Consider the following 27116-nt stretch of genomic DNA (forward strand, 5'->3'; position numbering starts at 1 on the left):
AGAGAGAGAGAGAGAAGGAGGGAGAAGGAAGGAAGGAAGGAACGAAGGAAAGAAGGGAGGGTGGCAGAGAGAGTGTGAAGAGAGGGGGGAAAGGAACGAAGAAAAGAAAGTTCTCCAGCAGATTATTTTTCAAACAGCCGAACTAATCACAATTAAAGTAGGCAAACAAACTTTTATGACATTGTCCGCTCGCCGTCGAACACAAGTGACTTCCCTGCCTGGAGGAAGTCAGATTACTATACGGAGCCTTTGGAATGATCAGGCCCCTGGGGACACCACGTGGTTTCCTTTCGGGAGGCAGCTCCGGCACAGCCACTCTCCAGAGTGCGCGGCCCGCCGCGGCCGGGCGGGGCGGGGGGTGGGTGTGCGCCCGGCAGCGGCACCGGAGGAGGGCCCGGGGGTGGCGCGGAGGCCGCGCTTTTCCCGGCCGCCCGGGGCAGCGGGGCCGGAGCCGCGGCGGCGGGCATGGCAGAGGTGCGGCCGGGGCCGGCGGCGGGGCTGCAGCTCAGCGCGCTGCCCGACCACTCGCCGCTGCTGCAGCCGAGCCTGGCGGAGCTGCGGCGACGCGCGCGGGCGGAGGGCGTCCCGGAGACGCCGCTGCCGCTCACCGACTCCTTCTTGCTGCGGTTCCTGCGCGCCCGGGACTTCGACCTCGACCTGGCCTGGCGGGTAAGGTGCCTCCTTGCTCTCTCCACCGTGCGGACTGGGCTGGCTCCCTGTGGCTGTGCCCAGACCCCCGCGAAAGGCCAAGTTTCAAGCCGGACGTTGATGGGAACACGCCCCTAACGCACTGGGCGCGGGCTCTGTGGCTACAGGTGTTCTCAGCAATCCGGCACCGGTCCTTCCAGTTTCTCTGGGTCATGGAAACTGGAAACCTAGAAAAAGCTGGAGCCCTCTGAAGTGATGGTCCATTTGACCCCAGACAGCGGAACTCTGCCCGAGATGGGTCCCCCGAACCCGTAAAGTTTTGGGGAAATGCCTTTCCTCTCTGTGGCGAAAGCCAGTGATATAAAACAAAGTAACAGTTGAGAAGTAGAAAGCCTAGATTGATCACATTTGAGCAGATGTGGCGGGGAAAATGAAATTGCCAGTAAAACTGAATGTCTAAAGCCAAATTCTAGCAAAATAGTATTATTGATAGTAATACTGAAGTGTCAAGACAGCAAAGCAGTACAGTGTATTTGAGTGGAAGGGTCGGGGATGAGGCTGTTCTTTTGTGTTTCCAGGTACGTTACAGCTGGTTGAGAGAAGGGGTGTTGGGAAGACAGGAATCAGAAAGAGGGATGCGACCTTGAGTTCTGTCCCTTCGACCTCAGCATCCTCATCTGTTAAGTAGTGGTGAGAACGCCTACCTCATTGGGTGGTTTCCAGGATTGAACATTAACCAATTTAACAGAACACGATGTACTCAGCACAGAGCCCAGCACATAGTAAGCACCCAGCAATTGAACCTGATCCAGCCGTTTCTCCAAGTGCCTGGCTCAGTGTCACTCTGTGAGCTGGGAGGCAGAATCCCAACATGTCTCAGATGAGGTTTTTTAATTGCTGATAACTAATTTTTAATTGAAAAAGTATAGAGTAGGTATGGTAAAAAAAAAATCCATAAATAGTAAAGAGTACAAAGTAAATTTCTAAAAGTAACTTGCTTTTTTTGTGAGGAAGATCAGCCCTGAGCTAACATCCATGCCAATCTGCCTCTTTTTTTGCTGAGGAAGACCGGCCCTGGGCTAACATCCGTGCCCGTCTTCTTCCACTTTATATGGGACACAGCCAAGGCATGGCCTGACAAGTGATGCATAGGCGTGCCAGGGATCCCAACCCAGGCCACCAGCAGCAGAGCGCACACACTTTAACCATTATGTCAGGGGGCCGGCCCCTAAAACTACCTTTCTAAAGGAAAACAGTTCCCAGCTCGAATCCTTAGTTGGCACACCGTCTACCCAGAGGGAGTACTGTTAACTGTTTCCTGTTTATCTTTCCATATAGTCTACGTTCACACAAGCGTATGTATGTGTTTTACGTTTTGCCTTTTTTACCTAGTTTATCATAGATATCATCTTATTTCAGCATGTGTACATATATCTTATTCTTCTGTGGGCTGTGTACTATTCCACTGTATGAATTTATTATATTCAATTTGATTTACTAGTCCTCTGTTCTTGGACATAGGAACTGTCATCAGCCAATGGCGATGGTGCCCGTGCATGCTGTTCATTCCTTTATTCAATGATTATTTTTGAACTCCTATGAGTTGCATGGCAATACACAAAATGCAATAAACAAGACAAATGGAATTTCTTCCATCACCAACTGGGTATTCTAGTATGTCTTTGTACATTTGTCTTTGTGAGAAAATAGGAATATGTCCTTATAGGTTAAGTGCAACTTACAAAATTCCAGGATGAAGTGAGATATGCATTTTCAGTGTGGATGAATATAACAACTATCCTCCAAAGTGTTTGCACTAACTTTATCACTTCTATATTACAAAATGGTGCCTTTTTCTCCATATTATCACCCACAGTGTATTATCAAACATTGTGATCTGTATGCCAACCTGATAGGTGAGGAACTGATTCTCATTATTATTATAATATGAATTTATTTAATTACAAATGAAGTTAATCATCTTTCATTTATTTAAAATTTTTAAATTCTTTTCCAGTTAACTGCCTGTTTTTGCCATTTGTTCATTTTCTTCCATTTTGTTTACATAAAATATACAATATTTTTATTCATAAAATATCTTTATGTATTAAAGAAAATAAGCTTTTGTCCTAGTTTGTTGTTTGTCTTTTGAGATTGTACTATTTTCTTTCTGTGCAGAATTTAAAAGTTTTTATGTAATCAAATATATTGATTAGATTGTTATCTGATTGCTTCTGGGTGTTATAAGCTCTTCTCCCCAGAATTTTCTCTAATAATTTACAGCTTCTCTTTTTAATGTTGGAATTGTTGATCTACTGGGATTTACTTTGATGTTAGGAATAAAGTAGGAATCTGACTTTATTTATTTTTATTTGGTCAGATGACTACCCAGGTGTCCCAACATCGTGAATAATAAGCTAATATTTACTCAGCAGCTACTAAATGTGAAGACACAATCTCAGATCCTATGAAGAGTGCAGTTTATATGAGGCATTAAACATATATATGTGGAGAGGCACTAACAATAAACAGTGTGTGTGATTTACAGATTTCATTTTAGCTGCTTTTTTTTGTAAGAAAGATCAGCCCTGAGCTAACATCCATGCTAATCCTCCTCTTTTTGCTGAGGAAGACTGGCCCTGGGCTAACATCTGTGCTCATCTTCCTCCACTTTATATGGGACGCCGCCACAGCATGGCCTGACAAGCGGTGCGTCGGTGCGCGCCCGGGATCTGAACCCGGGCTGTCAGCAGCGGAGCGCGCGCTTAACCGCTACGCCAGGGGCCTGGCCCCATAGCTGCTTTTTTAAAAGTAATGTCTAAACAGAAGAAATAAAATTTACCTCCAGCCTCTGTTGTTGTTTTTTTTTCCTGCATCCTTTATTTCCCTGAATTGTTTTCTCTGCACCATGTCCTTGAGGAATTAGCTAGTAGGACTGTGTCTAAATCCACTGGCTGGGGATCAAGTTTCTGTCCGTGAACTCTTGGCCTGACTTTTCTGCCAACATAAAAAGGAGAGGGAAAAGCTTAGAATGTAAAACTATTTTGTCATTTTCCTCCACAAAGGCAGTTAATTCAACTCAAACTCCCTTATTTATAAAAGCCCCGGAGTTTTAGTGTATAAAGAAAGCTTAAGTCCCTCAGTTATAATGAAATTTCTCATTGTTCTAGTTTTTGTATTTGAAGTTATAACAAATTAAAGAGGTTTTTATAATTCTAATAGTTTATGGAGTGCCAGGTACTTTGGTAGTTAGTGTTTGTGTGGATTATCTCAGTATTTTCTCATTTTAGAAGAAACTGAGATGTAAAGCGTTAAGTAGTCCAAAATCACAGTTACTAAGCGGTGAGCCGGGATTTGAACCTGGGTGAAATTCAGGGGAGCCTGTGTTCTCAAGTACACTAACTACTCTGGCCCCTTCTGTTTAAAACAATGAACACAAAAACAACCAACTGTAAATCTCTGTCCTACATATTTTTGTGAATTCCTGTCTTTCACAAGTGAGGAGTCCAGTTCTTTATATTTTTGCTCCATGTCATAAGTTTTTTATCCTTTAGTTATTTTTATGGTTTTCCCAAAGACTTCAAAGTTTTCAAAACTCTGTTGACTCTCCCTGCTAATTTCCCTCTAAATATGAAACTTCCCTCCTGTAAAATGTATCATATCACATGTCAGTTTCAGTCTCCACTTCTGCTCCTGAGAGTTATTGCCCTTAAACAATTGTGTAACTTCTCTGAGCTTTAGTTTTCTTTTCTGTAAAGAGGGATAACAATAGTTACCTCTCAGCATGGTTGTGAGGAGGAATTGAAATGATGCCATTAAACCCTATTAAAAGGGCCCGAATATGGTCGTTATTTTGTTTGAAAGTACATGAAAAATGTAAGAAGAAATCTGCTCTATTACAAAGCATAGTTAAAATAAACCATAACTTTATATTTATTTATTCCTACTTGCACAAAACAGATGCCTTCCAATAATGAATATTCCCTTGCAGCCAATTTTGTTGTGGACTTTCAGTGGTTCGTTTGAGAATTGCTCAGTAGTAGTTTCCGTCACTTACATAATTTGTTTATGTCAGCTGGACCTTTGAATTTATTTATAAGTAGAAAAGTAATAATCCAAGATCCAGCCTTAGATCTTTCTTTCTTTTTTTTTTTTATAACTTTGTTTTTTTTTTGTGAGGAAGATCAGCCCTGAGCTAACATCCATGCCAATCCTCCTCTTCTGGCTGAGGAAGACTGGCTGTGAGCTAACATCTATTGCCAATCCTCCTCCTTTTTTTCCCCAAAGCCCCAGTAGATAGTTGTATGTCATAGTTGCACATCCTTCTAGTTGCTGTATGTGGGACACGGCCTCAGCATGGCTGGAGAAGTGGCGCATTGGTTCGCGCCCGGGATCCGACCCCGGGCCGCCAGTAGTGTAGTGCTCGCACTTAACCGCTAAGCCGTGGGGCAAGCCCTGGGCTTAGATCTTTCAATTTGCAAAGGTTAAATGTCAGAGGTATGAGTGATTTGTGCATCTTTACAAAAGTCATTTTTCAAGTGTGTGGATCCAGCTGGTTTACTCATGAGTGAATTTATTCTTTCATTCAACACATGTACCTGTATCCTAGGTGCCTAGCACTCTGCAGAGATGAATAAGCTGAGGGCTCTGCCTCTATTCCCTAAAAGATCCCTTTTAATGAAGCCATGACTTTTATGGTTCCATGGGAAAATAAAATTATTTCTGTATAGGAGCTAATATGCTGCTTCTAGCATTTTGCTTGAATCAGAATTAAAAGGACTATTTTTATGCCTGAGGGAACTATCAAAAAAGTAAGAAGCACTGTCAAATGCTATTAACACTTATTCTTATGCCCCCTAAGACAGGAAGCAGAAGAGAAATTCATCTGATAGAGTAGAATGAATATATCAGAATCTACAATGTGCCTTTTGCTCTTAACTGCTTTTGGAATCTGCTATTTAGGTCGCCAATTATTTGTTTGTTGGCAAATTTACTGACTTGTTTTCTTTCTTACCTCTCTATTGCATTTACCTCTTAGCTGTGTTCTCTTTTTTTAAACAGTTAAGAAAAGTCTGTTAAATGCAGAAATGAAAGAGAAGGAGAAAGACAGAAAGAGAGAAAGAGAGGGAGACAATGTCAGAGAGAGAGAAGAAGATAGGAGCAGAACAACACACACATTTTTCCTCTCTTCTCTACACCATAGTGCCGTTTCTCCTATGGTCCAACCAGCTTCTCTCTTCCTCCAGCCATTCCCAGACACTGACACTTACCAAGGCTCAGAATTTTACCCTCTACTTGATTTTTTGAAATTTGTATTTGTAGTTTCTCCTCCGATCATTACTGCTTTATGGTCACAGTGATCACGTTCATTCCAGTGACTCTCAGATATAAAATTTGTCCTTTCCTTTCATCTGAACTTCAGTTCCACATGCTAATAGAGCTCTTTAAACTCAAATATATCGTCATTTTAGAAAAATTGAGAATGCTGGAAATCATAGCAGAAAATTAAAATATAATAAGTTTTAAATATGTAATTTGATTTTAGTATTCTCCACAATACACTGGCAATGTTTGTATTATTTGTAAGTGCAGAGTAACCATTATTTGTGGTTCTTTTGGGAAAAAAAGAAAACAAGAGTCCTTCAAACCATATTTTGCTAAGACCTAATATCCAGGCATACAGTTCTGCAGGCTCTCTGAATGCACCCCACTATTAACAAAGTTGATTTTTGTTGTTTTTCTATTAGTAAAAAGTATAGCAGTGGTACAGAGATGTCCCTTTGTATCTTTGATTTAGCTCTTTTTTGTAGGAAAGAAAACCCAAAAAATTTTAGTTATTTTTAATATAAATCTGCACTAAATACTTGGATGATTAATCCTGATAACGTTCCCTACTATAAGAATGGCAGCGCTAACTACTGCTCCTTATGCCCATGTGCGTTTTACACATGACCCTCCAAGGCAGATATTGAGGAAATGAGACTCAGAAGAGTGAAACACTTACCCGAGGTCACACAGATGATAAGAGGAGGAACCAAGGTTTTTCTGAAGAAGCAGAACCTTACTACATGGCATGGCCTGTAGGATCCAGTTGTCACCAACAGGTCAGCTCCCAGGAGAGCAGGGATTTTTTAATGTTCACAGCTGTCACTCATAGGCCTAAAACAGTGCCTGGAGCATTGTAGACGTTCAAACAATATTCGTAGAGTTAATTCATTTGATTGATTTCTATTCTTCCTTATTTCAAAAAAGACTAAAGGTGGATGTTGAGTTACCTACTGCAGAGTAAAAAAATCACCCCAAAATTTCGTGGCCTAAACCACAACTGTTTGTTTGTGATTCTCCAATTTGGGCAGGGCTCGACGGGCACAGCTTGTCTCTGCTCCACACTGCAGCACATGGGAAGTCGGCTGAGGTCACACTATCCAGGATGGCCTCTCATCCTCCAGGGTCTCTCTCCATGTAGACTTACCGTTTAGTAATCTTACGGGTTGTTCAGATCCCAAAAAGCAAAAGCAGAAGGTCCCAGACTTCTTAAAACCTAGTGCGGTGTCACTTCTGCCACATTCTATCAGTCAAAGCAAGTTGTAAGGCCAGCCCAGATTCCAGGGGAAGGAATCAGATGGATTCCACTTCTGGATGGGAGCAATGGCCTGTGTACACCCGGAGGGGAGGAGTTGTTGGCAGCCATCTTTGGAGACCATTTGCCACAGGAGACAAAGGAAAATTACTCAACTTTGAATTTGTGATTAACTCCTATCACCTGAGATCCTTGATGGGGAAACTTAGTTTTAACAGCTAAAAAGACACCCCAGATTAAAATCCTGACATAATGGATGGCAAGGGCCACACGGAATGCCAGGCTTTCCTACCATTTTTACAAAGTGCTTACCGTGTATGCTATCTATAGACAATTTTAATTTTATTTTTCAGTTACTAAAAAACTATTATAAGTGGAGAGCAGAATGTCCAGAAATAAGTGCAGACCTACATCCTAGAAGTATTCTTGGCCTTCTGAAAGCTGGCTACGTGGGCGTCCTGAGAGCCAGAGATCCCACGGGCAGCAAAGTTCTTCTTTATAGAATTGGTAAGTCACACACAGCACTTCTTCCTCTTTGTTTTTCTTGACTGCCATATAGACAGCTTCAATGTGTCCATATTTAAGCATTTAGGTTTTTAGATTTTAACTTAAGTTTAATTTAGATTTCAGTGCCCCCCCAAATATAATAAAACGGGCTTGTGAAAAAATTAATAAAAAACAATGAACTCCATTAATAAAATTAATAAAATTTTATGAATTTTATAATTATATAATTTATAACTCCATTAATAAAATTAATAAAAACCAAAACTCCATTCTTCCACACAATCAGCTTTATAAAATAAGAATAAAAGAAAACAGAGAAGAGAAATAGGGGGAAAAGGTGAAAAAGACTAAGGTAGTGTTTCAAAAATGCTTAGTAGGAAATCCAAATAAGAATTCTGAACTATAATCATAGAATCTCCACAAGAACATGGATTTTGTCTGTTCTGTTCACTGATATATCCCAAGCACTGAAACCAGGGCCTGGCACCTGGTGGGTATTTGTTAAACATTTTTGGAGTGAGTGAATGAATGGCTAGTTGGATAATGCCCCAGGCCGAGGAGCAAGGAGCTCATTCTTCTTGGCAGCACCCCTGGGAAATGTTGACAACACTGAATTCCACATGCCCCTCTGTTTTCACTGCTTCCCTTTTTCACCATTAGGTCTTCCTAGTGTTTCTTGTAGGTTGGTGACCTATAGCCTGTAACTTCTGACCCTTCCTTAGACTTGTGTGTGATTAAAAATGGTGTATAATGGAAAAGGACTCATACTGCTCCCAGCATCCTCTCATGGCCCAGTTGGAAGGGCAAAGATAACTCACATTTCATGAGCAGAATCTTATAAATTATAGTCTTACACAAACTTTTACATCTGTAAATATTCTAGGGAACTTTACATTATTTATAGAATTGCTTTTCCTGCCTGCTTATAGATAAGATACCTGCCTGTAACTCAACTGTTTGCTTTCTTGCAAGAAGACGCTGCATTTAATTCTTGAAAGGGTATCAGAAGACTGAGTAGAATGATTCTAGTTTTTTGCTCCAGCTTATGTGTCACATACAACTGGGTTATTCATGAAGTCGTTGCCTATAAAACAGATATCACACTGTCTTTTCTGTCTTCTCATTGCCCCACCAGTGTTATAGGATGTTAAATGAAGTTCCATGAGTTCCTTGGGGTAGAGTTGCCAGATTTAGCAAAGTATCTATGTTTTATGTAGCAAGCAAACCTGTATTTTATAAAAATATAGAGTGTCCAGTTACTTTTGAATTTCAGATAAACAGCAAATAATTGGCACATACTTATACTAAAAAATATATCCTATTTATCTGAAATTCAACTTTAACTGGGCATCATATATTATCTGGCAACCCGACTCAGGGGTCCCAGGAGCATAAAACTGAAACCTACTGATGATTCTTTCCGCAAGTGTCCTGGCTCTGCACTGCCTGTCGGGAGTTTTTTCAAGTTTGTTCATAAACTAACTGGGGCAAGTTAAGAAGTAAACATGGTACTTTGATAGTGAAAAAGCAAATGTGCTACTTTAATCAGAAACACCTTAACACTGAATTGATAGTCTTCTATTGTCTAGCCAGGGTCTCTTGTAGTATATTAAATTATAAGTGTACTGTTTAACTCAAAGAGATTTTAAAATCAAGAAAACATGTAGGTTTAGTGATGGTCAGAACAGAGGGTAAGCAGCAAAAATCTCCTGTGTGTTATATAGAATAACCTATGTTATTATAGGGTGAAAAGGAGAAACTCAGAAGAGTTTTATGAGTAAAATGAAAGGATAGGATGAAGATTTATAATTTTTCTAAACGTAATTGAATTAATGGGAGGAACTAAACAAGGACATCTGTAGTAGAGGTTTTTGGTAGAATGCTAGCATAATCACCTTTCCTCGGTAATCTCTTGTGCAGTAAAAGCAATGAGAAAATGCACCGAGCCTTTTTCTCCAGTTCAGCAGGACAACCCAAGGTGAAAGTAAGTTTCTGCCATTATTAGCCGACAAGCCAGAGGATGTAATTTTATGCCTTTTGAGACTTACTACTATGCTACAGCAGCAAAAGTAAAATTTAACAGTGAGTGTTAAATTTTGACCGTGGCTTAGTTCTTAGGAATGCAAGTTCTAGGGCCGTTGCCTGGGTTGGAATTTCAGCTCTGCTGTCTGGTCTAGCTGTGTTGCTGTAACTCCATTTTTCTATCTGTCAAATGGGCATAGTAAAAACCTATCTCATAGGGTTGCTGCTGAGTATTAAATCTTGTAACATGTATAAAATATATAATTTGAACATTACCTGGTATGCAATAAGTACTCAATAAATGTTAGATATATGCTGGAAAAGGAACTGAAAATTAACATGTTTTCCTTTTGCCTTAAAGGAGCATAGAGTGTAGACCAGCACTACCCAATAGAACTGGCTATGATGATGAAATTGTTCTACAGTAGCCACCATCCTACTAGTGGCTGTTGAGCACTTGAAATGTGTCTATTGTAACCAAGAAACTGAATTTTTAATTTTATTTAATTATTTAATTGAATCAATTAATTTACATTTAAATAGCCACACGTGGCTAATGGCTACTGTATTGGACAACACCGGTCTAGACAACCATGGTGGTAGGCTCAGAAATTTAGGTCAGTAACTGTTTTCTGAACTGCAGACTTTCAGTTGTTCTCCTCATGTTTTTCATCATTGTAGCTCTCAGCCAATGTCTGAAGTAGTATAGTATATTTGAGCTGGGTTATCCATGGATTGATTACTCAAATTCTTACCAGGAATCTGAGGCTTTTAAAAAACAAAGGGCAATCTCATTTTGCCTTCCCTAATACTTCTGAATATTTCTTCTCTGTCTATACCTTCAAATTTTTCCTTGCTATAGACACTACCCGTTAATATTTACATGTGTTAAGGGTCAGCCATCTAAAACAAAACAAAAGCTCCTCCTCCATCCCACAAGACCCTCCAGCTGTCTCCCCACTCCTCTCATTCTCAGCCAGACTTCGCAAATCAGTGATGTTCACCATCCATATTTTCTCACAGTTCCTCTCAATCCACCCTGATCTGGTTTCATCCCCACCTCTCTGCTGAAATGACCGTAAAAATCATCAGCGACCTTCTTTTCACCAAATCTAATGGACACGTTTAGTCCCGTTTTACTTGACCTCTCCACACAGCAAACCACTTCCTTTCTTGAGATATCCTCTCCGCTTGGCTTCTCTGATGCCACATTCTCCTAGGGTTTTCCTCCAACTTAACTGGCTGCCCCTTCTCAGTTAGTGTCCTTTGCTGGCACCACCTAGTATACTCACCCTTTACATTCTGAAATTCCTTAGGACATTGGCCTTAGCTTCCTCTTCTTATGCTACTTTATCTCTCTACTATAACAAAGATAAACATAGATCTAAGATAATTGCTGTCGTAGGCTGTCATATAAGCACAAACAACTCTCAGATTTGTGTCTTCACCCCATCATCTCTTTGTCCCCAAGGATCCATACAACCGGCTCCCTATTCCCGCTGTATGCAACTAGGTGTCTCACAGTCACCAATTTCAACATGTCCAGAACTATGTATGATCTTTTCCTCCCAAAACATTTCTCTTCCAGTGTTTCCTATCTCAATAAATGGTACCATCATTCTACCCAGTTGTCTAAGCCAGAAACTTTGGTTTACTGAAATTTTACTGTTACTTAGTCATGAATCTGTTTTACCCTTTTTCATTTGTCTTGTTAGGCACTCCATGGAACCTTCAATCTGAAGACTTGCATCTTTTTTTTGGCTTTGGAAAATTTTTCTCTACTGTGACTATTCCTCTCTCTTCTGTTCCCTAGTGTCTGTATTGTTGCCCTGCAGAACTCTAATTAGTTGGATGTTGAAACTTCTGGAGCTAGCTACATGTCTCTCAACTTTTTATTCATACATATCAACTCTTGGCTCTTTTGTGCTGAGTTTGAGGGAATTGCTCAGCTTGATGTTCCAAACCAATATTCACTCATTGGCTGTGTCTTTTCTGTCATTTGTCCCATCGACTGAGATTTGCTTAAGTTTTCCAAGATCTCAAATGATTCTTTTTAATAAGAGCGTCTTCTTATAATAATAGACTACAGTATCTTTTTTTTCCCCACTGAAACTATTTCGCTTCTTTTAATGTCTCTTTCTTTATTAACTGTTTCCTTGGATTTAGTGCCTTTCTCTATTGAGTTTGGTTCCTCTCTTCTTTGTGTGTGTTTTTAAAAATATTATAATTCTTAATGGATGCATACTTTTTTTTTAAGATTACCAACTCCTCTTCCTAGCACAGGTACTTCTTGTTTTTCCTGGGTGTGGGCAGCTGCCTGAGTGCTGCCTTGACGCTGCTTTCCAAAGCCCACGCTTAGCATTCTAGCCTATATGGACATGGCTGCTACATGCTGCTTGTGACTGAGAGATGTCAGAGAGATCAGCCCCCTGTCTGCTCCTCATGCATTTTGCTTAGCAACCTCTTTGGTTACGGTAGGGTCCTAGATACTCTTCCTAATCCAGGCCCTTGCTTTTCCCATTTCCAACACCTCTCACTTTGGAGCCTACCCAGAGGCATTCCCATCTTTAGCCACAGCACTCTCTTGCATGTTTTGGGCTGTAGTTTCATATGGCAATCAAATCCAGCCTATATTCATTCTTTTTTTTCCCTCATGCTCTTAAAAATCTATTCTTTGCTAGGGATCTGAGGAGGGAGGGAGGAGCAGGCACGCATTCTTGGACCATCAATTTGATCTATTATTCAAGTCATGATTTTTGTATTTGTTTTTATTTCTACTGATCGTTTAGGTCTAAAAAGAGTTGGTCTCCCTTTGTAAGTCTCTGTGATTCTCTATACAATGCTGAGATTTGCTATTTTTTATTTTTTTAGTACACTGGGACCCAAAAGTTTTCACAGCTTATGATGTGTTTCGTGTAAGTCTGATCACATCCGAGCTTATTGTACAGGAGCTAGAAACGCAGCGGAATGGTATCAAGGCCATCTTTGATCTAGAAGGCTGGCAGTTTTCTCATGCTTTTCAAATTACCCCATCTGTGGCCAAGAAGATTGCTGCTGTTCTTACAGTAAGTGTATGTTTTAACTCTTTGCGATGATAATTGCAAATAAGCGATTTAAATTCAGTTATCTGTTAGACAAAGAGAAGGGAGGGTACATTTATTAAAAATTAAATGAAGTTTTAGAAATGATATATAGAGTTCAAAAATGCTAAGAGGAAGTAAAGTATTATTAGTTTATAAAAGAAAGACTGTTGCAGCAAACTGTGAAAATGTTCAAAATTAGTAACCACAGAATTTATACATTTAAACAATAATGTGGTGACTTTATCTTTCTGTTATTAATTTTTTCTTCCTAAATTAAAAAATTGACTCAAAAAACAATATTTGTAGCAATGGTACAATAAAATTTACATAAGTCTTGGTAGCTGTAAATTGATACAGTTCTTTCAGAAATCAAAAAGTTTTTAAAATGGCCATCATCTTTGCCCAGTAATTCTACTTTTGGGAACCTAGCCAAGTAATAATTTTAGATATAGTAGAGACTTTGTATGTAATAATAATAGCTTACTATGTGCCAGGTACTGTGCTAAATGTTTCAAGTGCTTACTGCTTAATGGCCACAGAAGCCTATGACGACATATGACTATTATTTTTCCCCTTTTTATAAATTAATTAGTTATGTCAAAGAGGTGACATAGCAATGGCCAAGCAGACACATTTTGTCAGCAGTGAAGTGGGGATTTCAGGCCAGGTCATCTGAATGTAAAAGTTGCACTTACAACCACCATTGCCTTTTATAGATAAAGATAGTTACTATAGCATGAATTTTTTTAGAATAAAATTAGAAATAGCTATTTGTCCAGACATAGGAAAATGGTTACTTAAATTATGGTAAATCCATGTGATGGATTGTTGCAACAATGTTAAAATTCATAATGTTTATAAAAATTGTATTATATCAATGAAACAAAATGGTACAAATCATTTAGACAGCATATTAGCAAATATGTTTAAAATAAAAATATTCATAGAAAGAACCTGGAAGGAAAAGCCCCAAATTGATAACACATGTTTAAAAGCTATGCATAGAATGCAAAAAGAATTTTGCATGAAAGAACTTCAGCAGGAAAAGTCTTTATATTAACAAGACATCTTTGGGTAGGGAAACTATTGATGGGGTTTTTCTTTCAATTCTTAACTTTTTAAACCTTCGACATAAGCCTGTATTACTTTGTTGTGAAAGACTTATACCTGTGTCAAAAGTTTAAAAGTGTGTGTTTATTGTACTATTCTTTCAACTTTTATGAAAGTTTGATCTTTTTCTCAAAATAAAAAAATTGGGGGAAAAGTTTAAATGTAAATATCAAAAAGACTCATTGTTCTTGAAAAGAACATTGATGTGTGATTGGGGAAGATATTTCCTGTCTTATTTATGAAAGATGCAGGTATTTCTTAAAGTACTTCACCTAAGCTACAGAGTGAAACCTTTCCACAGGTCTTTTCTTAATCTAGTGACAGTGAACTATAAAGCAGGCTACTGTATTGACAGAATAAACAATTTTGAAAATAAAATCACACTTCAGGTACTGCTGTAAGTTTAGCAAGTGTTAAGAGAACGGACTTGTCAATAGGAATATATATTGACCTCTGCTTTGTTATTAATAAGATTATTTTTTATTTTCAAAAGGATTCCTTTCCATTAAAAGTTCGTGGTATCCATTTGATAAATGAGCCAATAATTTTTGATGCTGTCTTTTCCATGATTAAACCATTCCTGACTGAAAAAATTAAGGGACGGGTGAGTAAAACATATTTTAAGTCCCTATTCCTCTGTACCAAATGTTCCAATTTTTTTTAATTTAAGGATTGTTTTATTATCTCTCCACCCCCACCCCCACACACCATTAGCCCATTGTTTTGAGTATTTATCTAACAAGCTAACTACTTTTATAAATTAAAGTTTATTTTTAATTTAGAAAAATCAAGTTAGTGAGGCTGTGGGGAAACTGGGCCTCATACATTGCTGGTGGGAGTGTAAGATGGTATATTCCCTATAGAGGGCAGTGTGGTAATAGTTATCAAAATAACAGCCTGCGCACTGCTGGGATTTTATCCTACAGATATATCTGCATAGAAACAAAATTACATACACAACAAGATTCATTGCAGCAGAAGATGGGAAACCACCAAGTGTTCATTACCAGGGAATTGGTTAAATAAACTATGATGCATGTACACAATGGAATACAATAAGATTCACAGGATGTATTGTAAAGTGAAATAAGAAAATGCAGACTAGTGTTTATGGTATGCTATCTTTTGTATAAAAAGGGGAGAAATCAGAATCTATAGTTATATTTGCATAAAAATTACACTAAAAGGATATACAAGAAAACAACCTAAGTGGTTACCTATGTGGAACAGAGTAGGGGTATGGATGGGATGGATGAGATTAGGGCTGGGAGGAAGACATTTCACTGTGTATCTTTTATCTTGTTTTGATTCTAGCCATGTGAATGTATTATATATGCAAAAAGTAATTAAATATATTTAAATAAGACATGTGTAACTGAAAACCACAGTACCCAAGTATGTGACTTAATGTCACGTTAGTCAAAGCAAAGAGATTTGATGTTTTGTACCTATCCTGTGGAGCCTTACCTCAGGTGAATATCTCATATATCTCAAGTATTGAAAATAGAATCTGAGTTCCCAAGAATGGCAACCAGTCTTCTACATTAATCTGTAAAGAATAATTTTTACAGCTTTTATTTAAACAAACATTGGCAACATTTAATGCATGAGCACAAAACAGCTTTTAAAAGCTTTGACAATTTAAATCTCAAAAATTATTTAAAGATAAATAGTGATAATGTGAGTTATAATGGTATATTTGGAATTTTAGAAAATATATTTTTTCATAGTAAGAAAATGTAACCTCTTGCATCTGGTCAGAAAATTATGCCCCTAGAGCTTCTCTGAGGTTGTCCAGTAGGTGTTTCTATCTGTCTTCAAGAAAAACCACCCCTATGAAGAGGGCCACTTTTCATTCTTGTATTTTTGTAAATGTCAAGTTTTTTGTTTGTTCATTTTTTTTCCTGTCTTCAATGTAGCTTGATAATAGCTGGCCACCTTCTGTTTAACTCTGAAAGATATAAAAATAAGTATTTCTATTTTGGGTTATATTCTAGACAAATAAAAACAAAAACAACAATAAACTGAACCTAATAAATAGGAAAATATGAGCAAAAAAGAAAGAAAAATAGGGTCCAGCCCAGTGACGTAGTGGTTAAGGTCTCACTCTGCTTCAGTGGCCCAGGGTTCCCCATTTCAGATCCTGGATATGGACTTACATACCGCTCATCAAGCCATGCTGAGGCGGCGTCCCACATAGAGCAACTAGAAGGATGTAAACTATGACATACAACTATCTACTGGGGCTTTGGTGAGAAAAAAGGGAAAAAGGAGGAAGATTGGCAACAGATGGTAGCTCAGGGCCAATCTTCATCAAAAAAAAGACCAGTTATCCCAAAGACAAGCATTGAGAACACCGTGAGTCTAGAGCTCTACACCTCTTACATCTATCTGTCCATGTCTAAAAAAAAAAAAAAAGAAAAGAAAGAAAGAAAAATAAAATAAAAAATTGAGAAGTTAGGTGAAGCATTTCAGTGCAAGTTAATTGACATGAAACAGACGATAAAATGGCAGGGCGCCAGATCCAACTGCTTTTCTCCCTTTCAACATTGTGGCAATACCCTGTGAATGTTTTTATTCCCCCCTTCCTGAGGAGATAGTAGAATTTCTTTTCAATTAGCTGATACTATTTTAAACATTTCAGAAAAAAATCAAGGATTGGGACTGTGAGGTTCCTGAGTACAGGAGATTTGTTTCATTCACCTTTTAATCCCCACATCCTAGCACACAGGAGGTGCTTATTAAATAATTGTCGAGTGTATAGGTGAACGTTCGGCCCTAACAGATGGAGAAAGGTTATTTATTTATTTATTTTTGACAAGATGTGCTTTTAATTGAAGGTTCCAAGGCTTTAACTTCAGGGCATTATATGATCAATTTTTATAGTTTAAAATATTTGAAAATTTAAGGTTCTTGTCTCTTAATTTTGTACCAGCCAAGAGTATCCATCAACTGCACCAAATAAATTATTCCCCAGGTACCTGGTTGTGTGCTTAGATATATGCTTTTATTTTATATATTTATATTTATAGATATATTTACATGTATAAATTTATATTTAATATTATATATTAAATGATATATATTTTTTATTATTATATATCATATTATAATATATAATAATATAATATATAAACTGTATAATATAATATATAATGTATAATATATTTTATATATTATTTTAATATACATAATATTTTATATGTTTTTATATTATATATATTTTATTTAATACTACTAATACCAGGTAGTACATTTTTATGATCTACAGAACAGTCCTAGGGTATTAGATATTTTGCTAAGAATCACTTGGACATTAGGGAATAGAATGTATAAGATAATTTTATTTAGAGTTTTAAAACTCTATTTTTGAAAGAGGGAAAGAATATCTTTTTATAAATCTTATATAGTTATAAGAACGCAAATATCAGGAAACAATAAGATGATCAGATTCATAAGCAGCACAATCTAAACATAAGTAAAATTTTTAGATTCATAAGCAGAGGAATAAAGGATGTAGTATTTGTACATGCTCTCCCATCTTAGAAGTTATTAGAGTACCTTATTTTATGGTGTTGATTTTCCATTGGAAATGCATCTATATATTGAGGGGCACAGGGCATACCTTCTAAAACATTTTGGCTATTTCAGATTCATCTGCATGGGAACAATTACAAACAGAGCTTACTTCAGTATTTCCCGGACATTCTGCCTCTGGAATATGGTGGTGAAGAATTCTCCATAGAGGACATTTGTCAGGAGTGGACAAATTTTATAATGAAGTCTGAAAATTATCTCAGCAGTATTTCACAGACCATTCAATGAGAAGAAGTTATTTAAGGTGAATGGCTTCCTAATTAAAAATACATGAGTGAGATCCTGCTTGGTTACATGAATGAAAGAAAAAGAATCTTTTAAACTAATTAATGCTTGTCTAATTGGTCTTTAAAAATGTAAAAATCATCTGACTTGAGCAACACAAGTATTTGGGAAACTTCTTTCTATATGCGTTTTCTTTACCTTTGAAGTAATTGAATGTTAGTACAGTTTAAAAGCATAGAAGAGATTCCTGATTTTTGCACTTGAAAGAAAGTTATCTCTAAAGTAGCTATTCATGTGCACCTTTGTATGTTTCTGAAAAGTTTCATTTTAAACAAGTTCTCTGATTACATTGGTTTAGTAATAAATGTATAAATAATCCACTGAAAAGAAATATTAGCACAGGGCCGGCCCCGTGGCTTAGCGGTTTAGTGCTCGTGCTCCGCTGCTGGCGGCCCGGGTTCGATCCCGGGCGCACACCAACACACCGCTTCTCCGGCCATGCTGAGGCCGCGTCCCACATACAGCAACTAGAAGGATGTGCAGCTATGACATGCAACTATCTACTGGGGCTTTGGGGGAAAAAATAAATAAATAAAATTATTAAAAAAAAAAAAAAAGAAATATTAGCACAAATTAACTGATGATAAAAATCTATTAACATTCATTCTGGGTGGGTGTCAGATTAGATTATAATTCAGATTAAAATCTGAATACAGGTTTACAGAGTTATTCCTGCAGGCCAGCAAGACATTTGATATCAGGGAAATTTTAGTTTAACATATTTGTACAATAAAACTTTTGATTGAAGGGTCTATATGCCATAAACTATTGTATGTAGCATCTACAGGTGTCTATGAAATTACTAATGTTGATAAAATTGATAACCAAAAATAATTTAGAAAATATTTCAGTCATAGCTAATGGCTTCTTAATACTGCTTCTGCATTTTCAGATAAATCAAGAATGTAATTTTGACTTCTGTTTTTGGCTGTTCTTTTTATGACTGCATAGAGATTTAGAGATGAAATAATATTTAGTTGTATATGTGGACTCTATTTTTAATCAAACAATAGCACAACTACACAAGGGAAAGAAATGTTTACATTTTTAAAATCACTGCCAGTTATGTCTGGAACTTTTCAGATTATGCATGAAATAATTTGAGTTTTCCTATCATGAGAATATTCTAGTCAAATCCTACAGTTCATTTTTACTTAAAAAAATCAGTAGTTAAAATGTGCCGTTTGTAGTGTAGCTTATGTCAAAGAATATTTCATTTATTGAAAAAGATATAGTGTCAAGATAGCTTTCAAATTATGACAGCTTTTATAGTGTTTTATAATTTTTAAATTTTATTTTAAACTTGAAATTGAAAAAACATAGGGTGCAAAATTTGTTAACCATTTGTTCAGCTTAGTTGGATTTCAACATTAATCATACAGTAGTATCTTTGTGGAAGGATATGTGAAGAGTGTTTTTCTTGATAAGAGAATTATTCTAATCACGTGAGCAGATACTTATGATTCTCTGTACATATATCTATGAAAAAATTGAGAGTAATTGTGAATTACTCTCTTTAGACAACGTATTTGATTTTAATTTACCATCGGGAAGCTAACTTTACATTATAATTTTTATTTAAAAAATTAGATTGTGCCTATTTTCTAAAAATATGTTAAAGTCTTCTTTACAAGGTCATACAATTTAAAATTGTATAATTAACTATAAAAGCAGAATAAAACCATTTAAAAAGAATAAACAATAACAACAACAAAAAACTCTGGTTTACCCAACTTTTATCCATAGAAAGAGGTTTACATCACGAAGTTTCACTTCATTTACATTTGGGTATTTAAAACACTTTCTTATGACTCTGTGAAGGAATGATTGCTTTAGCAGATGAATAAAGGATAATATTTTTTTTTTGAGGAAGATTGGCCCTGAGCTAACATCTATTACCGATCTTCCTCTTTTTTTCTTCTTCCTCTCCAAAGCCCCCAGTACATAGTTGTATATCCTAGTTGTAGGTCCTTCTAGTTCTTCTATGTGGGACACCGCCTCAGCATGGCTTGATGAGCAGTGAGTAGGTCTGAGCCCAGGATCTGAACTGGCAAATCCTGGGCTGCCGAAGCGGAATGTGCAAACTTAACCACTGCACCACCAGGCTGGCCCCACGGATAACATTTTAAAATGTCTTTTAAATGTGATTTCATTTGGACATTGAGGGTATTATGCAAAGTGAAATAAGTCAGAGGGAGAAGGTCAAATACCGTATGATTTCCCTCATTAAGTAGTAGATAATAACAACAACAAACAAACACATAGAGACAGAGACTGGATTGGTGGTTAGCAGAGGGGGTGGGGGGAGGGAGGAGGGTGAAAGGGATAATTCAGCACAAGTGTGTGGTGATGGGTTGTAATTAGTAGTGGGGTGGTGAACATGGAGTAATCTATGCAGAAATAGAAGTATAATGATGTACACCTGAAATTTATACAATGTTATAAACCAATGTTACTGCAATAAACAAAAAATTAAAAAAAGAAAGAAATAGAATGGGGAATTTTTTCCAAATTGTATCCACCAGCAGGTTGTCCCAGTCTAATGATTCATCATCTCTTAGGTATATTATGGGGTTTCTTACTCTGAACAGGGTTTGCAATGAGCAACACTGTGGTTGATTCACTTTCCTCCATGACTAAGCTGTGCGGGAGTTTGTCAGTGAAGGGCCCACTGCCCACCACAAGGCGGCACTCCAGGGAAGGAAGGGCCTAAGGTTGGAGGGTTTGGAGGAAACATATTCATTGGGCTGCATGAGGGAAGTAGCATTCATCCACGAAATATATAAAAATACATACAGTTCATTGATGAACTACTACAGTTGTGTAGTAAAGTCAGTATCTGATGAGAGCATTATCGTCAGTACTTAGAAAAGGATTGGTTGAAAGACTCAAAAATAGGTCTAAAAAGTGGCAAAGTTGATTTAACCTGTGCTCAGGGCCCCAAAACAAACATAAAATTTGGAAGAAAAATAAAAATTTATTAAACGTTTAAATAAATAAATAAATGTGATTCATTGGTGATGTTACTAACAGTAAACAGAATTAAAATAAGTTAATCAATAGAAGTACATTTCATGATGGGACTTTGAGATTTTTATAAAATGCAACAATTGACTGAAGAACATCAAAAGAACCATATGCAATGAGCAGGCAATTTTATAAGGTGGCAAGATAAATAACTAATGAATTGTCTATATTACTTTACTGTAATTGCACCAAAAGTGCCTTTCAAAAGATTAACTCTAACATGTCCTTATTGTGTTACTAAACTGCATGATAATGATAATTTATTTGTTTTAATATTGTTCAAAAGAAAATAAAGATCTTTCACATAACTATAGCTGTTTCTTTTCCATTTTTTTTTTTTTTTTTTGGTGAGGAGATCAGCCCTGTGCTAACATCCGCCAATCCTCCTCTTTTTTTGCCGAGGAAGACGGCCCTGGGCTAACATCCGTGCCCATCCTCCTCCACTTTATATGGGTCGCTGCCACAGCATGGCTCGCCAAAGCAGTGCATCGGTGCGCGCCCGGGATCCGAACCAGAGAACCCCGGGCCGCCGCAGCGGAGCGCGCGCACCCAACCGCTTGCGCCACCGGGCCGGCCCCTCTTTTTCATTTTTAATTAAGAATATGTATTAGGCATTCTTTTTCAAAAACTGCCTTTCCTTACAGAAAAGTTTAAGAAAACTTACCACGTCTAGTTGCCCATTACACAAATGCCAGTTCTAAAGAAAAGTTTTCTTGCAGGCTGATTTTCCCTGCTGCTTAGTTCAACACCATCTTCCCCTGATGTCTTTTGCTGTGCTTAAGGGGACCACAAGCTAATTTCATAACACTAAGCCATGCATACTTGAGAAGTTAAAAGTTCTAAATGAAAAAAGCCAGAGTGTGCCACTTAATCAGATAATTGATTTTGAAACAATCTACTATTAGCCTAGATCATGATATTTTTGTCAAACTATACATTTTTCTTACAGAAATAACACTGAAGTCGTAGAGCGAATATTATCTTTGCCACTCACCTAAATTAAGCTCACAAAACAGGTTAAACATATAAACAAACCCAAAACTCAGCCAACTAGTAAGATAGTGTTGAATGAAACACTCCTTACCGGCCTTATATGTTGAATTTTGCTATACTTAGATGCTCTGGAGGAACTGTGAGTTTGTGGGGGAAGAGAGAGAATCCCCCTTTGCCTTTTCCCTTAAGGTTCTTATGGCTGGCCAAATAATTAACAAGACAAGTTAGCAGGAGAAAATAATACCAAGTTTAGTAACATGTGTACATGGGAGAAACCAGGGGTGCTGAGTTTCTCAACACAATGGCAGAGATTCTCGTCTTAAATACCATCTTCAGCTAAAGACAAAGGAGGATGTTATGGGTGGCTGGTGTTTTGGGATTTCAGAGGGGAAGAAGACAATTTACATTAAGAGAGAAAAGTAAATGTTTGTCAGACAATGCTTTGCAGGGGCACCTATAGAGAATGTGGCTGGAGAGACAGAAATGATCGTAATCAAGAGTATGTACATTTAAGTCTTCTTCTTCCGTCCTGATAAGAGTTTTCACAGATAAGGTCATCCCCCCCTCTTCCCACTACACAGAGGGAGATACCTTTACAAATGTAAATATTTGGTAAACAGAACTTTGAAAAGAACAGGCTTAGCCAGGACCCTGCCAGTCTGTCCACACTCAGAGTTAAATTCCTTTAGGCAGTTTGGGGGAGGTCAAATTCCATCAGAAAATAATAAGGTAACGAGATATATTTCAGGGTGGCCAAATCTTGATCTCCCACAAGTTACAAAGACAGAACTAGAAATAATGGCAATAAAATTAGCATCAGCAGCAGAACATCCCCACTAGTTTTCTGGTTAGCATCCTCCCCCAGTCCCCAAACCTAGCACTCAATTGACGGCTCTCCTCTTCCCTATCCAAGGCAATCATATTAATCTATTAAATATCTACTTTGATAACACTGTACATTGAATTAAATACTATAGTGAATAGAAAAATTAACCAGGTGATACATAGAAGAGAGAAAATATATATCCCAAGTAGCCAGGTAAAGTGCAATATAGTGTAAGGTCATTAGAATGGTTCCAACAAAGTGCTTTGGGAGTTCAACAGAAGGAAAGATAATTTCCACCTGGGGTAACTGAGGATGTGTTCTTAGAAAAGGTACCATTTGAAGCAGAGCCTTTAAGGAGAATTGACTTCCTTAGAGAGCAGTGAGAACTGAAGAGAGGGAGGATATTCCAAGAAAAGAAATAGCATAAACAAAGACTTCGAGATGAGAAAGAATAGGCCATGTCTGAGAAATAGTAATATAGCTATAGTCCTATATTATTGAAAGGAGGGGATGGGTACAGGGGAGAGAGCCTTTTGCCTGGAAAGATCCATATGAAACAAAATATGCGAGGCCTTGAACGCCAACTGAAGGGCACTCAAATATATGGATTACTTATTTTGTGCCAGCCACTATATTGGATTCACATAAATTATGTTCGATCTTTGCCGAAAAAAGAGGTAAGTGGCATCATGCTCATTTTTACAGAAGAGAACTGAACTCTGAACATGTCCATTCCTTCTCGGAATCACAGAGCTAGCAAATGCCAGAATCAGACTGAACTCAGCTGGTGTGGCTGTAAAGTCCACACACTCCACACCACCACCATGCTCCTGATAGACCCCCATGCTCCTAATAGACTCAATTCCACAGGCCACCAGATTCCATCAGTCCTACCTGGAGATGTCTGACCCTGACCCATTTCTGAGGCTACTCATCTGACCTGCTGTAATAGCCTCCACATTGGACTACCAGTTTCTCCTTGTTCCTGCCCTTACATACCCTTCCACTGCTGCCAGAGTTATCTTTCTGCAACATTTCATTCGCTGAACTTTCGAGAGAGCAGCACTGCATGCAAGGTGAATTGCTAATTGCACCTGAGGCCCTTCACAGCCAGGCCCAACTTGTTTTTCCATCTTCACATTACAGGACTCCTAACCCCACCTACCTCTAGACACACCAACCTTTTCATCACTTTGAAAAATATCACCCCTTCCACACAAAACATCTCAGAATCAGTAGCAAGGGGTGGAGGGGTGAAGAGTGTGTATTTTATACTCTGAACATGTGCCCTTGTTGTTTCCTCTGCTCCGTGCCCTTTCCTGCTTCCTCTCTCTGTTCATCTGCAAAGTCCTGCTCTGTGGACTTGTCACCTCTGTGAAGGCTTCTCTAACCCTCCCCAGTGAGAATTCTTTGCTCACACTTGTGTGATCCTCTGTGTGGGTGTCTAATATAGCCCTTGTGACACTGAATTTCGAGCTGTTTACCCGCCTGTCTGCCTGAGAAAGTGTTCTTAAAGGCAGACACTGTCTTTTTCATCTTTGTATAATCGGTATCTAACCAGCATCTGGCACAAGGTCAATACTCATAGAATGAGACCTGACCGAGGGATATTTCTTGTTGCAAGGCTGGGCGACAAGCCATCAGGGGAGCAGCCACAGGGTCTGTGTGGGGTGATGAAGCCCTGCCTTGTGCTGCATGGACTATTGTTTACTGGGAAGTTGGGCTGACCTCAGCAGCCTCCTTACAAGCCCTCGGGCTTGACCTCCTCTCTCTTCTTGTTCTCTCTCTCTCATCCTAAATGTTAGCTGTCTTACCCTATTGAGCTTATTTTTCTCTCAAACTTCAATCTGTTTCTCTGTTTTGAATATCTTAGCTAATTGGCTTTCATTTTTCAGTTGATTTTAAATTTCGCTTATTTTAATTCCACACACACATACATACATACAGGCTGGCCCCTATGGAGTTGTTCAGGAGAATCATTCACCATTGTTGAATAAATAAAGCCCTGTTGCAATTTGGCTCTTATGAGGGGGCCCCCTCTCCAGTGAACAGAGCTCTTTTGGCAGGTTTCCCATTGCAGAGCTTTGCCGTGCACCACACCCCTCTTTCTCAGGGCACCATGCTTTCAGGGTAATGAGGGAGTCTGGGACGGGGAATGGTCAGGCACAGCTCCACGTTTTACTCAATCTTCCTTCCCTGCTGCTCAGGCTCATCCACTCATGACTCAGGCCAACCTCCTTTGAGGAACTTCAGTCCACCCTTTGAAATATCTGAGCCCCAATATGACCTGAATTCAGTATGTAGATGATCGTCTCTGCTCAATGATCATTGTCAACACCCAATATTTACTCCAAGCTTTTGCCCACAAAGGACATAACATGTCTAATCATAAAATGCAATTAGCAGCCCTCAAGTGCCTAGGACATGATATGTCCCCTAAAAGAAAGACTTTAGTCCTAAAAGAATTAACACCATTATCAATTTCCCTCTTCCTAAGAACAAAAGACAACTCTGAGGGTTTTGTGGGAGATCAGAAGTGGCCACCCCAAAATATGTATCTTTGGCATGAGGATTATTTTGGGCTGGTTACTTTTAAGAAACTGCAGAAGGGAAAGAAGCTCTGAAAAGTAGAAGTTACCCTTTGTAAGAGACATTTATATTTATAAGGGAAATTTCCATGTGTAAATGTATCTCCCTCTCTGTACTGGGAAGAAGAAGGAATCACCTCATCTCTAGAAACTCTTATCAGTGTGGAAGGAGAGGGCTTAAATCTGCATACTCTTGTTTACTGCACTTTCTGTCAATCTCCTATAGCTGACTCCCCCACACCCAATATCCTCCTGTGTCTACCTGAATACGCTATTTAAGGTGAAAACCTCCACCATTTGTTGAGAAACTCAGTTTCCTTGGTTTCTCCCATGTATACATGTTATAAAGCTTTGTTTGATTTTCTCCTCCTATTCGGTCTCATGTCAATTTAATTTGTAGCCCAGCCAGAAAGGACCCAGAGTGGGTAGAGGATAGTCCTCCTCCCCTTCAGTTTTGAGGATTAGTTGGCTTTTGCCAGAACTGGATCCCTAACTTTTCTGCTATTGCGTCTCCCTTATACACCATGACTAAGGAGACTGTCCCTGAACCCCTTAACTGGGACTCCCTTTCCATGTGTTTATTTCAAAACCTCAAATCCTCTCCATTCTCTTCTCCCACTTTTAGAGTCCCCAATTACTCATTAACCTCCCCCTTTATATACATGAAAGGAACAGATACACGTTAGGTCCCTCACCAAAACACAGCCCTCCTCCTCACCACCAAAACTGCTGCAAAACTACAAAGAATGCAACCTTGGGTTCACATTTCACAACTGAAAAAACCCAAGCCTTACTTCAAATAGAAATCCATTTCAACAGGAACCCTTAAATCAAGGGTCTTTTGATAGCCCCCAGAAGCGGGTGATGACGTAGGGTGGCAAAATATGCGACCCCAAAATACGCCACTTTGACATAAGGATTATTTTGAGCTGAAGGCAATTGAGAAGAAGCGGATACAAGAAAAGCTCTCTACCTTCCCCCTGTTTACCTAAAAGCAGGACATAAATTTGCAAAAGTGTCACCCTCCCCTATCAGGAAGGACAAAAGTTAATCACTGGAGACAACTTGAGATCCTTATCAGCCCCGGGATAGCAGCAGAGGAATCCACATAACTAACTTTATTGGCCCTTATCTTCCACTAGTTTGCCCACATATTTGCTTTCCCACGATTTGCTGCGCCTAGAAACTCAATGTCCTTTTCTTTTGTCTTATCACTTCTCTAAAACTTTACTGTTCCTTTGCTAAGATGCTGTATAAGCCCAAGTTCTAACTAGCTTTTTGAGTTACTCTTCATTGAGGTTTTGCCCACATGATGTGTGCTGTGTGCGATAATAAACTCTGTTTTTCTCTCGTTAATCTGTGTATTGTCAGCCCCAGTCAGGGAACCTAGCAGAGTAGAAGACAAAAGATTTTTTCCTCCCCTATAATGACATGAGGTAGGTTCCTCTCCCAAGAACAAGTGTATGGCACCATGAAGTGGTCATCTTCCACCCAAGACACCAGAACAAGATTACCTACGATCCTGTAGTCAATCCCCTGTATTTTCCCTTTGTATCCTTCTTGTTGTCCTTCTTTTATTTTTCTGTTATTCATTAGTATCAACACTTCCTTGATTCATGTCTTCCCTTTTCTTTTTTGCCCTTCCTGTCATTTCCTTCTTCCCCATTCTTCATTTTACCTACATTCAGGACCCCCAAACCTTTGGATGGCTTTTGCTAAACTGACTACCGGATCTTAAATTCTTTCTTAAAATTGTTGCTTTTTTTCACTCTTTCCTTTCAGCTCAACCCTCTTTCCTCAAATTCCTCTTTCCACTCTTAAAAATTCCACAGTTAGTTCGGCTGTTTTTC

General features: G+C 38.4%; 1 protein-coding gene across 2 annotated transcripts; it reads left to right on the forward strand.

Moving 5' to 3' along the window:
* Window positions 1–402: 402 nt before the first annotated feature.
* On the forward strand, window positions 403–17873 carry TTPA (alpha tocopherol transfer protein). 2 transcript variants are annotated; one of them, XM_014791523.2, is made up of 5 exons: window positions 418–669; window positions 7582–7735; window positions 12629–12822; window positions 14444–14554; window positions 17602–17873. In XM_014791523.2, exons 1-5 carry the CDS (start codon window positions 466–468, stop codon window positions 17773–17775), a joined length of 837 nt encoding a protein of 278 aa, XP_014647009.2. In that variant the 5' UTR covers window positions 418–465; the 3' UTR covers window positions 17776–17873. The 2 variants fall into 2 exon arrangements, with proteins under 2 accessions (XP_087276648.1, XP_014647009.2); XM_087420522.1 differs by lacking the exons at window positions 12629–12822; window positions 14444–14554 and having other exon boundaries at window positions 403–669.
* Window positions 17874–27116: the final 9243 nt, after the last annotated feature.

The sequence above is a fragment of the Ceratotherium simum genome, chromosome 31, assembly GCF_057802395.1.
Source record: "Ceratotherium simum simum isolate JZ-2026a chromosome 31, ASM5780239v1, whole genome shotgun sequence".
NCBI lineage: Eukaryota > Metazoa > Chordata > Mammalia > Perissodactyla > Rhinocerotidae > Ceratotherium > Ceratotherium simum.

Coding starts and splice junctions, on each gene's coding strand:
- TTPA (XM_014791523.2), top strand. CDS start 466: ATGGCAGAGGTGCGGCCGGGGCCGGCGGCGGGGCTGCAGCTCAGCGCG. Junction 670..7,581: donor ACCTCGACCTGGCCTGGCGG/GTAAGGTGCCTC, acceptor TTTATTTTTCAG/TTACTAAAAAACTATTATAA. Junction 14,555..17,601: donor CTGAAAAAATTAAGGGACGG/GTGAGTAAAACA, acceptor TGGCTATTTCAG/ATTCATCTGCATGGGAACAA.